The sequence below is a fragment of the Scaptodrosophila lebanonensis genome, unplaced genomic scaffold (assembly GCF_003285725.1).
Source record: "Scaptodrosophila lebanonensis strain 11010-0011.00,11010-0021.00 unplaced genomic scaffold, SlebRS2 tig00001415-arrow-pilon, whole genome shotgun sequence".
NCBI classification, from domain to species: domain Eukaryota; kingdom Metazoa; phylum Arthropoda; class Insecta; order Diptera; family Drosophilidae; genus Scaptodrosophila; species Scaptodrosophila lebanonensis.
In genome coordinates, this window is record NW_022060742.1 from 777,179 (window position 1) to 790,555 (window position 13,377).

Consider the following 13,377-nt stretch of genomic DNA (forward strand, 5'->3'; position numbering starts at 1 on the left):
CTCGGGCCGCCGAGCAGCCGAGCAGCCGAGCGCGGCGCTTGCAACTCGTGCGGCACGTTCCGCAAACCGTATTGCCACAATGACACAGTGCCGTTATCTTAGGCCATGCGTGCACAACGTGTGCGCGCCAGAGCGAACTGGAAACCCCAGTGAATAGTTAGTTATACGAGTACGTACTCGTAGTACGCACAACACGCCCATTTTTGTAGGCAGCAGCAGCAGCAGCAGCAGCAGCAGCAGCAGCTGTTACCTGTTTTCCTAATGCCGATGCTGTTGGTGATGCTGATGCTGATGCCGATGCCGTGCCGATGCCGTGCCGTTGCTGTGCCTTTCTCTGGCCATTTCCATTTCCATTCACAGCCACAGGCAACGTGACTGCTGCCGTTGCCAACTTTTGGCTTAGGTGTGACAATTGTAACTGTTGTAGTTGGTGTTGCACTTTTGAGTTTTGAGTCTTTGAATGCGTACGACAAGAAAACGTGATCCTTGTACGTCAAACGCTGTGCTCAACGTTCTAAATAGGTTTTCCTGTCGCCGTCTTACCCTTTCTCAAATGTTGTGGGCGTTGATGCCTTCACTCACGCGAACCTGACTGTAACGCAGTCGTATGGTTTAGGTGTTGTGGGCTGTAGGATGGTGTGTTTAAAAGCAGGCGGAAACTTTTTATGAATCAACTAGTGTTTGGCCAAAATAAACTGTTGATTGATTGCCCAGCTCAAGGAAGTTTTCAGCTGAGTCAGTCGCGTGTCAAAGCCGCTCTGCTTATTTATTTATTCCTCCTTTGTGAAATGTCAGGGACTGTTGGTTGGACAGTTGCCCTTTTGGCTAATTAACAGCCACCACAATAACGGCCACACTCACAGCTTCGAGCTTCGAGTGCCCGCTTCTCTGCCTCTGCTGCTGTCAAAGTAAGGAAGCTGCGCACGTTTCGCGACCACACCGCGATTATGCAGCGCCAAGACAAGGATACACCCGTAGATAGAGGCTAAAAATAAATCACCGCTGCACGCCACTTACACATTATGGTTATGTGTAGAAGAAGAAAGTGCATAACTGCTGCTAATTTTAAATATCGGCAAAGTAGGTGTGAGATTTAAATTCGATTTATGTACAAAAATCTTGCTTCTGGATGTATACACCTCCATTGAATTCTGTGATTGAAATATACAAGTACGTATTATTCCTGATTGGCCTACGATTTATTAAGTTGGAGGTTTTGTTAAGCCTTTTAATATGGTAAACAAATATGTGTTTACTTTTTAATTTATTTATCGCTAATGTAACGTATGTGTGCTTAGAATCGAAGTTGGGAGTAGAAGCAGGAATTGTTAGAACAGAAATGAATGTCAATCATTGAAGTAAAGCAAATAAATTTTAAACTAAGTCAGGGCTTGATGGAAACTTTGTTGATGCATACGAGAATATTACTTAGAAGTCGGGTCAATTCCGGACACTTTTTTAAATCGTTGTGCTCCTAAAATTCGAAGCTATTGCTGTCACAATGATTAACTGCTGAAATATAAAGCTGTTCTCAGTTAAACTTTTTTAAGGAAAATGATTAATTAATGTCTTCAAAAACAAGAATTAATAACAATAAATATTGTTATACACATTGGTCTGCTGCTTTTATCAGCAATTATTCCAAATGGGTTCTAGTAGTCTGTTTTGTCGTACAAATAATAAATCACTTCTCTCGAATTAGTGTTCTCATATTTCTCTCGGTTTTTGTTTTTCACTTTAGATGGCAACGAACATTGAAATACCTAATCTTTTACATGGTTTTAAAATCGGGTATATTTTGTTGTTTGATATTACGAGATTATTTTATGAACCACTTTTGGTACATGGTAATGTTTGTTTAGAGTGAGGAATCCGTTTTACATTTGATTAGTTTCATTTTAAATACTATTTTGATATGTGAAAGAAATGTGGTGAAGTTGGTTTTGAAATCGGGCAATTTTGCAATTATCATATCATATGTGTATGATGCGTGCGAAGAGAAGAAAGACGCTATCAAGACTGATCAAGACGATGATGAATTTCGAAGATTCATATAAATATTTTATCAAATACTTTTATATTAAATACTATCAACAAAAGCCGCAAGTCTATTTCTTTAAAAAAGGTTATAAACCAAATGCCATATAGGTACATATATTATACAAGTATGTTTCGTTTTGAAACACTGAACTACTTCTGGTTCACGGTTATATTTGTTTAGAGTGCGGAATCAGTTTTCACATTAGATTTAATTTAAAATACTTATTTTTATAAAAGTAAAAAAATGGGGTGACGTTGGTTTTAAAATCGGGTATATTTTGTTGCTGTTTCCACATTAGATTAGATCCACTTGAAAGGGTTTCTTGCGCTGCAATGCTATCTGTCTAGAGCACTTCAATCACACCAGAGTCACGCACCGTGTTGTAGAATCAAAGGACAAGGACAGGTAACCATCACACAGCTGGAAGCTGGAGATCAAAAGCCTTCCCAAACTAGAGCAGTGGAGCAGACGGGTGGCAAATGTGATTGCGAATGTGTGGCAGTGTCACGTAGTGGCAACCTGTTGACCTGTTGCATTAGACTACGTGTGGAGCTTAGCTTTCTGTGGCCTGGGTCCAATACCCTGCAACGTGCCCACAAATTGAAGTAAAAGGCTTTGGCGTGATTGTTTATTTGCTGTTTCTGTTTATTGTTCTCCCGTCTCAGTCTTTTTGATTTGTTTCCCTCTCGCTGTGCTCTCAGCTCGAAATCAAAGCAAAAACGGCGTCAAAGACAAGGCGCCGATGCCAATGTCAAGTGCGCCATAGCGGTTGCTGTGGGTGTAATGGTAGCCCCCCGGGTAGTAATTGGCCGGTCTTGGGCCGTAGTAGTTGTTGTAGTATGGCGAGGGACCTGCTGCTATATAATGCGGCTGCGTTTGGTAGTTAATGCCAAAGGATACTAGAGGCTTCGCGCTGCCATGTCCCAAGCACAGGCCCCACAACAGCAACACCAACTGTAAGTGGTTTTAAAATGTTAATAAGAAGCACCAACCTGAGAAGGACTATGGTGATGGTTCGAACAACATACCCACAAATAAGTGCGCATTTTCTTGTTCTGATGGCTGACTTCTGCGTATTGCTGGGCCCTGTGTCTGCCCATGATCCTTTTATACATACTCGTACGTGGGCTCGGTCAGTAGGCCGGTTTGGTTGTTATTTGTTTGGCCAATAGCCGGCATCACATTACGTGCAACAACAATAACAACTTGCCTGACTGCCTTCGGCCACAGTCAGTCAGTCAGCCAGTCAGTCAGTCCTCTTAGCTTGTTTTGTGGCTGCTGTATCTCTCTGTCGAGACTGTTTTCCCTATGCGCCTCTTATTTATTATAAGTACGTAGTTTGCCACAAAGTTTTGCACTGATTTGAATACTGCGCAACAAAGTTTGAGTTTCTCTTTGACGCAGAACGATTACTTATTTATAGGATGTGCTGAGTAGGGTTTGACTTGGGCTTGGCAATACACATAAAATGCAATTGTCAGTTTGAGAGCAATATGATTGATTAGTTGATGCGTTTATGAATGCCCTAAAGCCTGGGGATATTGATGTGGGACAAAAGCATTATAGCGACAGTTTAATCCATTTAAATAGGTAAGAGTTAAACGTTAAGCAACTAGTTTCTAGTATACTACGAGAAAGGACTTTTATATAAATAGTGAGTTCGGTTATAAAGAGACTGATCTATCGACTTATCTCACTTTTCCTTTATTGGGGACTATTGAAGTCTTCTCGCATTTCGGTTTGGTGTAGAAATTGGAGGCGCTCCTTTCAGGCTTTAAATCATGTCTATGGGGTATTGCGTATTGGAACAGTTAATAATTGAGATTTTATAAATTGAACAAATGTTCTTAGCACAACTTGGTGTCGGTTCAAGAACTACCTGTTATTTGAGGATGCAATACAGAATAGTGTTTAACTAAACGAATACTTTGTTGTTTAGTTACATTTTTTGCCGCTTGCTTTGATATCGACTTAATAGTGCAATGGAAGCCTTGAACTTGCATGCAATTTGCGGATTGTTTATTTCTACTCGTCCTAAGTGGTCTTCCCCTCCTAGCTGAACTTGTTTACGACAAGCGGCATACAAGCCGTTGCCCCAATGGGAACATGAAGAAGAACACGAAGGAACGATTCTTGATATTCTAGAAGCAACAGAGATAAGTGCTCACAAGTCCAAGCCCCTTAAAGTGTCTCCTCATGTACGGCTTTGGCATGCTGTACTGAGTATCGATGGTAGTTTTAAATGGCACTGCCTGAGGCTACGTTGCACGAATGACGGGTAAATCTAGCTGATGATGTGTTTTTAGAATACTGTACCTAAAATTTAGATATAATCCATGCAGAGTTTTATACTGCATTTTTTGGATTATTAAATTAAGTCTACAACTTAATATTTATTGAAAACATTTTTGGGAAAACGATCACTAATTCAATGTCAATAAGGTATTAAGAAACCGTACAGCTATCGAATTGATATCAAGATTATAAAGTGGTATTACAAATTAAAAATGATGCTCTTAGCCCATACTTTACCCGCTTTAATCTATATTGATTGGTCGCTTCTTGCAGATAAAATATGTATGCTTGGCATTCAGACTTTTTATAACTTTCTTAAAAATGTACCCATCTTGATGAAACTTAACACGTGGACATATAATCAATAATTGGTGAAGTGAAGTGAAGTCAAGTAAAAATTCCAATAATGAACGATGTTATGGAAAGAGCAGAAAACACAAAAAAAAAACACGTACTCTCTCGTTCCTAGGAGATACCAAGTTTGGTCATTCCAGGTATTATACATTCTGAGATGCTTGCGTTCATACAGACAGACAGACAGACAGCCTTATATTGACTCGTCTTGTCTTTGTGGGGGCTGCCACGCCTCCTTCTGTGTGTAGCATACATTCGCACTAAGCTTTGTGCATCTCATGTACAGGGTGTACAAATGTGGCAAGTACTCGTAACATAATCCTGTATTAGTTCCCTTAAGAAAACTATAAGCCATATTAATGATACTATATAGTCGCCTACCCTCATTCCAAAGCTGTTCATTTGATTTGAAACACAAGTCATCAAGAAAATTCCTACAAGTACACTGATAGGAAAATGGAATTCAAAAGATAAAATAAATGCGTGCCATGTTAATACGTATTTCATTCTTTATATCAAGCACGACGTTCTAGATTCGTAGCCGTTTATACAACTCAATTAAATTGCTGTCAAAAAGAGATATAATAATAACTTAATAATTGTACAAGAAAAATGTAAACAAAACATGGTTTTCTTAAACTTGATATTGAAGATTGGCTACAAATTTTAAATTTAAGCTATTGTGATTAGAAACACACCCAATACTATACAAGTAGTATATGGTATATTATCGAACTAAGCAGAATTATTTGGATTTGATTACAAAGTTCTTGCCTTTTGGCCATTCTGATATACTCGTATTTTCTTTGAGTGCAGGCTTCCATCAAGTAGAGATATTTGATATTTCTTCCGAGAAAGCTAACGCATATGTAAAAGCTATTAAGTTTATTTGGGGCTTCTCACCAACAGCTTCCTCAGACATTGAGACCCACGTGTCTAGATAATGGTTCGCATTATCATAACCATACCCACGTATTCTATTTATGAGCGCCGCGCATAAAAACCAATCAAATATTAATTAATTATGCGATTAAATTATCGAGATTTTCATTAGCATTTGCGTATCGGATGCCACTGCCTCCCATAACTGGGCATGTGACCAGTCTCTGGTCACGTTTTGTGGCAAGAGGCAGGAGTAGAAACCAATAGTTGCCAACGCGGAAACGATGTGGTCGCTGAATCAGCTTGATCCTGGTGCTGGTGCTGATGCTGGTGCTGGGGGTCGCGTATAGGAGCTGTGTGGTTCTAGGTCCTTCTAAGGCTTCTCTGCTACTACCAATGCGTTCGCCGATGATGATGACGTGCGCTGGTGTCAAGCAAGGAACATGGGGCAAACTATCACATTTTTACACCTTCCATCAGGTGGGGATACGCATCCACTTGCTTCGAAGTTTACCTTTCGAATGGCGTTTATATATAGAGGCAAAGGTTAGGCCAGCACGGGTTCAAGGTGTGTGCACACGCTTGCATTGTGGGGTGGGGTGGGGTGTGGTTGAGAGTTCGTACTACCCTTGCTCGCAGGTTAACAACTGTAAACAAGGCAGAGGGTCATCCGATATGCCTAAGCAGGGACCGGTCTATTGTTCGGCAGCAGCGCTTTTAATTGTTTGTGTCAACTATTGGAGCGAGTTCAACAGACAGCGACCCGGTCAGTGCCAGAAATGGGATGCATTGTATTGGGCTATTTGGCAACAAAGGCGACAATGCAGTGCCGAGGCTTCTTATTCGTCCTATTCGTTCAGGGTCAAGACAACACACTGCTAGGGAAGTTGTTTTGATGGCCCGAACGGTACGGCCATTGACAGACGACGAAATGTGTGTGTGGAAAATTTCTTTTGGCGCGACTCCCGGTAATTTTTCTTGACCTGCAGTTCAAACAACTGGCCGTGTAGTTGACCACAACAAATGATTGCAAGCTTTATTCAAATTTCATTACTCTTTACAAGGATCTCCACCTTTAGTAAATATATTCGTAGCTGACGGGCTTGTAGTCGGTACGATACTGCTGCTGAAAGGAGTTCGGGGTCTCCACACTGTTGTACACATGCGATTGAGCGCCGGGCGCAATCAGGCGCGAATAGGCCAGAGGGACAACGGCAGCCGCAGTGCGTGTATAGCCCAATCCCGGTGCATAATAGCCAAGTCCGGGCGTATAGTACGTATACAGCTCATGGCTCAGAGCCAGGCCAAGCAAGCATACAAAAAGAAGCTGTACAGAGAGTCAAGTTATACTCGGGAACATCTCAATCGCTCATTAACTTTGGCTTACCAGCTTCATCTTCATCAAGTTTATTGAAGTTCTGAACGAAAACTAACTCCCAGCAGGCGCAGGCACTGCCTTTTATACGCTGCCGAGTTGGCCAGCAATGCAAGAAAAATAAATCCTTAATTCACTTTGCCCGTAATTGTATCTGCAGACTGCAATTGTTTAACTCAATAGCTGCGAGGTGCAGTCGAAAAATACACAATTCAATAGACATTTTCCGTATTTTTTTACCTTTTCCTTGATACACATAGTAAAAAATTAAGCGATATAAAGTTACATAACAGGGAAATGACAATTACACTCATGAAAATGTTTCTCGGACTGTATAGTATGAGGACCAGATCTTTATCTTGCAACTGATAGTGGCATCCATTAGGTATTATTGTTTGAAAAAAGCGAAGGTTTTCCAACAAGATTGCTGCGTGTCTGCCTTCAGTCCAAAATCAACCGACCAAGTAGTACGACGAACGGAATTTGTCGCCAGGCTGGGTTTGTTTTATTTTAGGGATATCTACATACTATTACTGCTTCTTGGCTTTTGAATTTACGATTTCAAACTTATCCAGAATCATTTTGCCAATGAGTTGACTGGACTAGATTTAAGAGTTTGGCACTATATAGTGCTGACTGGTCGAATAACTGCAACTGAACACTTGAATGCCTAATGGAAGAAAGTGGATTTTGGGAAGCATTCTTGCTCGATTTTCTTTTCTTTTAAAAGAAGGAAGCCTTTTACTCCCTTGGAAAGTCCTCATCAAAGTCTCTGAACTAACTCTGCAAGGTATCAACAAATGAATTATCATTGGCTTCTTTTCGAGCACACTCCTTGGAAACTAGAACTTGTTGGTCTGCCCTTTGGCCAGATTCAGTTTCAGTTTCAATCTGCCAGTGCCTGCCTCTATGCTTTACATACTTATTTACGAGTATGTGTATGGATGGGCACATGTTCCTGTCTTGCGTTCTGGATACTTAATTATGGAGATAAGCTCGAAAACATGCCACACAGATGGGCTGGTGGCGCAACTGGTTTTAGTGCTGCTTCCATTTGCCATTGGCATTGGCATTGCCATTGCTATTTGAGATGCCCATAAACGAGTACATAAGTAGAGACTGAGTTGCACTCATTGGGTTGTAAATATCTGTGAGCCCTGTAGCTGAACGGGGAAAGGGTATACTAAGAATTTAGAATGTGAGTAACAGGCAGACGGGGCATGGCAGGCTATATGTATAGGTATATCATAAAGATCAGATAGGATAAGTATCATAGAACTTTTGGACACTAACTGCCAAAACATACAAGTAAGAAGACAAAGTTGCCCACAAACTGTTTCTGGGCATTTTATTTTATAGTATACATATATGAAAACAAATCCCTTTAGGTATCAACATGTTTTAACGATATCGTAATACAATTAGGTTATGTATTAATTTATTCGCTACTTCTTAAATTCTAGTTAAAGCTATATACAAGTATAATATATGTCGCTAAAATTCGGGCTGTGCACAAAATAATCTTAGATAAATACAAGTATGTTGTTCAAGAGGTCTAAATATTCATTGACTTAAATGGGCCTGAAGGGTTTATTCTGCACTATATCTTTAATAGATAATGTGGGAAAGTGCTCTGATTGCACAATTAATGGACTGTGAGGGAAGCTGCGGGTTCAGGGTAAACCGGAGTCAGACTTCTGCGTTCTACTCATTGTTGTTGACGTTTTCTGTTGAGCCCTCTGCAATTTGTTGTGCCAGCGCTATTTGTCGATTTGGCCAAATAAACAATTAACTGCCGCCGAGGATGGGGCATTTCACTTGTACGCACTTCCGGTATTTCCCAAAGTGCTGCGTGCCTCCGAATTCAAGGTCAAGCCTAAACTGGGACTGTGGGTGTGTGGGTGTGTTTACAACTACGCGTTGGTAGGCAACATTTTGGATGTTGGTTTTTTTTGTCGTTGTTGTTGTTGTTGCTGCTGCTGCCCTTGAAAATGCGAAGCAGGCGAAGTGCGCCTTCCTCTTTTGTTTAGGCCCTGGACCCTTGATGAGAGCTTGTCTTCAGTTTGAAAAGTGTAACCGAAAAAGCAAACAACGCGCCCACGCCGAAATCAATTAGAGGAAGTTATTGTTTATATTACTTACAAGTATTTATGCAGCAGCATTGTGTGAATTGACACGCAACTGTTTTGCGTTCTACGAATTATTCGGGTGCTTCCAAGTTGTTTACTGTTTACGGCAATTGCGGCAATTGCGCGCTGCAAATTACGCATCGAGCTGCGGACCCTACGCACTTGCCACATCATACGAGTACTATACGTGCTGAACATGAACATGAAGATGAAAAAGATACTCGGCACAAATTGGAGATCTAACGTCGGCCAAGATTCTGCAGCAGTTGTCGGGTCGGGCATCAATGCAAGTGGAACGACCCACAAGTGCAGAGCAGTTTGCGGTGCGCTTTAGTTGTAATTCAAGACAGAAATGTCATTCACATTGCGAAATTCGAGCAAGAAAAGCCGCTTGGATGGACCAAGATGTCTTTGCACCCACCAAGGCTGCAGCTGGCGGCAATCGGCAATCGGCGTTCAGCATTCAGCATTGGGCGTTATATAAACGCACGGCTGCTGCATCGAGTCAAGAGTCTTCAACTGACAACCACCATCACTGAAAATGTTCAAGCTGGTAAGTTGAAGGATGGAGCCGTCGCAACAGCACCAATTGCAATTAAAATAGAAAAAGCAATTAAGTGTGATCCCTCCACAGTTCGTTCTGCTGTCGATGTGCGTCGCCTTCTCTTTGGCCGCACCTGGTCTGCTGCACTCATCCCCCATCTTGACAAGCGGCTCGATTCTCAGCGTGCCCAGCGTTCGCGTTGTGCAACCAATCCTGACCACTACCAGCGTTGTGCGGCCCGTCATTCATGGCGGATTGGGCCTTAACGGCGGATTGGGCCTTCATGGCTATGGCTGGATCTGAGGAGACCGCCAGTACAGAAGAAAAGTGATTGCCCTAGAAGGTCACATTTTGATGGCAGCCGCATGACGAAATGCTAAATAAATAGATTGCAATTGGCTTGAATATAAAAAATGTTTTCGTTTTATTTGTCTGCCATAAAAACAAGGCGACTTGTGCGCTATAAAATATGGCGTATCCCCTGGCTGAGCAGCAGTGTCCAGGCTGCATTGGCCGTGGAACATGTTGCCCGTAAGTAGAGTGAATAAGAAATCTGTCTATTCAAAGCTCAAAGCTATTTCCACACATAGCTGATGTGGGTTTGTGCGCTTCTTTTGCCATCGAACATGGGCCAGGCACTATATCTGCCTCTTCAGATTCCTTCGACTTATGTTATTAGGTATGGCAGAGCCATGTCCTCACAAATGGAGCCAATAGTCGTGTCAGTCGAAGCACTCGATGACGACGAAAGTGAATCTCTCGACTGGGTAGTAGACCCCAGCAAAGCTCTGCAGCCCAAAGACATCTTCCACGACGTGCAAAAATTCGTGGTGAAAATTTACGAGTTTGTGCAGCATCCAAAAGATTCGGCCTACAACGGATTCGCGTATAGCTTGCAACCCATTTTTAAGAAGCACAAACAGCACAATCAACAGAAACAGCAAGCGACTATCCACAAAGTGATGCTGGATCCTTTTGGCAATTTTTCATTTACACTTGGATTCTCATTAAACTTTCAAGTCAGCAACACCGTTGGCTTTACGAAAACCAGATGATAAAGGATGCTCAAAACAACAGCCGATATGAAACACATTCTTTTGATATGAGTACTTACAATTCAAAATTATCTGCGTCACATGCTTATTGAATAAAAGCGTACATCCCATTATTCTGGCCATGCAGTTAATTGTCTTCTCTGACACGACACGACAGGTCAAGTCCATTAACAACGGTAATGGCAAAAAGTCCCTTTGCATTATGGTTATAATAAGACCACAAATAAGACGTTGATAAGGTTATAAAAGGCATACAAATTTATTAATAGTTTGTAGTTCATTTTTCTTAAAGAAATACAACACTATTTGCGCTGCACATGGCTTCTTAGATCAAATCTTATTTGAGTTTCAACTTTAGGATCTTACTGAACACCCTGAGTAAGCCTAGATTATCTTTATTCATGCCATCTGTTTTACTTACATAGATGTTTGACAGAATTTGTAATGTTCGCTAACAAGTTTTTTGGTCGCACGTCGCATGCGTCCCATATAGAAGTTAATTGGAGAATTTCATAGGCGGCGCCGATTGACAATTCTACTAACGGGAAGGTTCTTACCTATATCCTAAATTTAGCTTTAAATATACCTATGTAGGAATGCAGGAATTAGGATAGAATTCCTGGAAACATAATTTCACATTCAAGAGGGACAAGCAACAAAGAAGGCAGTGTGAAGGCAGAAAAGAAGTAAATGAAATTGAATTTAATATATGAACCGTTGTAAATTAACTTTAAATACTTGTAAACTATCTTATAAACTATAACATACATATGCTTTTATAAAACGAAGTGTGTGTTAACTAAAGAGGAGAAACAGACGCCAACTTAGTATCCACAACTATAGGGGCTAATTTGGGAGGTTGTTACAATAATCCACAAATATGTTTTCCTTTTAAAAAACCACTCCCAGACCCACTCAGAGGTTAATTCTTGCAGTGCACAAAACGTTTGTATACTTTTAGGCGAACACATGAAATTTTGCGAATAATAATGGCAACAATATTTAGCCACTTCTGATTATTTATTCGTATGGTCCGTTTCTGTTTAATTATATAAACAAATAAGGCAAAGTCAATATCAGTTGTGCTCTTCTACTATAAAAGCGCCCCTGGTCGCCATCGTTGCGTGGCATTACGCATCCGCCACCGCGTACAACAATTGGGGCACTGAACAACACATTTTCTAAATTTAGAATGACACGCTCTATTGTTTAGTGGCTCTATATACTCCCAGGCGCATCCAGGAACATGTGAATGTACAGCTTGTCTGCCATTGAGGCTGTCATTTCCGCACCTGAGTAATTAGCAGCGATTGTTCAAATTATGTATTGCTTCTATCGGATAATTCAGCTCTCTTGTGTGAACAAGCCTTGTGGGGACAGATTATTTATGTGTTAAAGCCTGACGAATATTTTTTCCTGAAAATGTAAGGCAATACTAAGCAGGAAGTATTTTTAAAACGTTTGATCTCTCATTAATAACGTCATGATAAATAATTGCATAATATATACTTATAATTTTAAATTCGAACTCAAACATCTATCTGTGCCATTCAACTTTCCCATTTCTATTTATATTTCTGATATCTTCTTATATAGCAGATACATATTTTTTTTCCTGTGGTATGAAATAATGTTCTGATCGAACTCAAGCTATATCCTTCTGTGAAATTTCAATTTATTTTTCATGCAGTGGGTTGATTAACCCTGATTGTTGAAATAGTTGCAAAAACAAAGAAGTTATTGTGAAATTCGATTACTAGTTTTACATTTAAAGGACTCGGCTGATTTTGGAGACTAATGGCAGTTTGTTAGTCGTCGATTAGTCTCGTCATTACAAAAATATACTACGTATAGTAGTACTAAAAATTCTATGAATTGCAAAAGTACAATTTGAAGTCAATTCTCAAAATGAATTTTTGCAGAATCTCCAACGAAACTCTCAGTTCTCATTCTTATACTACTTCCTAAGTTCATGGTCTATTTAAATTATTACCAAGAACAATATACGAGTACATCGCAGTGGTTATGCATACAAAACAACTGATTGTTTGTTTTTCTATTCGTCACATTATTTTATTTCGCAGAATTTTACAAAAATGTTCGCAAACCGTTTTCAGCTGCTGTAGTCGTCAATGCCAGTCCTTCAGCCTGTTCCTCACTTACGGAGCAGGAGAGGCGCGGTGTAGGCGGCGGCATAGGGCGAGGCAACATAGGGGGAGGCTACATAGGGGGAGGCTACATACGAAGAGGCCACATAGGGCGAGGCGATGTAGGGCGAAGCGGCGGCGACGTACGGCGAGGCTGCAACGTAGGGCGAGGCGGCTACGTAGGGAGCTGAGTAGGCCAGAGGAGCAACAATTCCTGGTTTGGCGGCAACGCAGGCAACCAGAGCGAGCACAACAATTGCGATGAATTTGAACATTTTGCTGATTATAGTTTGTTGGTTTACTTTTGTCGATGGAACAATTGTAACTGATGCTAAACCAAGTGACTAGCTGCCGTTTATATACTCAAGTGAGACATGAACTTTGCTGGCCCAAAAAAAATCAAACCAAAAGTACACTCGAGGTCGGTTTGGTAGGTTGGTAACCCAACACAAAATCTGCATGCCAGGCACGTGCCGCTGGACAGTCACAGTTATAAACGCTACTGGTTGGTGATAATTATACGCATATTTAGCTACCGATGTGTTTCTTCAACTG

The 13,377-nt window shown here is 40.9% G+C and overlaps 4 protein-coding genes across 4 annotated transcripts; 2 read left to right on the forward strand and 2 right to left on the reverse strand.

Moving 5' to 3' along the window:
* Positions 1 to 6,647: 6,647 nt before the first annotated feature.
* On the reverse strand, positions 6,648 to 6,968 carry LOC115633016. The gene is made up of 2 exons (XM_030530339.1): positions 6,960 to 6,968; positions 6,648 to 6,899 (listed from the first exon to the last, which is right to left on the reverse strand). The coding sequence occupies exons 1-2, from the start codon at positions 6,966 to 6,968 to the stop codon at positions 6,648 to 6,650; spliced, it is 261 nt and encodes an 86-aa protein (XP_030386199.1).
* Positions 6,969 to 9,617: 2,649 nt separating this feature from the next.
* On the forward strand, positions 9,618 to 9,923 carry LOC115632612. Its single transcript, XM_030529839.1, has 2 exons — positions 9,618 to 9,629; positions 9,711 to 9,923. The coding sequence occupies exons 1-2, from the start codon at positions 9,618 to 9,620 to the stop codon at positions 9,921 to 9,923; spliced, it is 225 nt and encodes a 74-aa protein (XP_030385699.1).
* A 389-nt stretch (positions 9,924 to 10,312) lies between these two features.
* Positions 10,313 to 10,675, forward strand: LOC115632613. The gene has a single exon (XM_030529840.1). It carries the CDS (start codon positions 10,313 to 10,315, stop codon positions 10,673 to 10,675), a length of 363 nt encoding a protein of 120 aa, XP_030385700.1.
* A 2,155-nt stretch (positions 10,676 to 12,830) lies between these two features.
* On the reverse strand, positions 12,831 to 13,097 carry LOC115633000 (cuticle protein 38-like). Its single transcript, XM_030530325.1, has one exon. The coding sequence runs from the start codon at positions 13,095 to 13,097 to the stop codon at positions 12,831 to 12,833; it is 267 nt and encodes an 88-aa protein (XP_030386185.1).
* Positions 13,098 to 13,377: the final 280 nt, after the last annotated feature.

Coding starts and splice junctions, on each gene's coding strand:
- LOC115633000 (XM_030530325.1), bottom strand. CDS start 13,097: ATGTTCAAATTCATCGCAATTGTTGTGCTCGCTCTGGTTGCCTGCGTT.
- LOC115632613 (XM_030529840.1), top strand. CDS start 10,313: ATGTCCTCACAAATGGAGCCAATAGTCGTGTCAGTCGAAGCACTCGAT.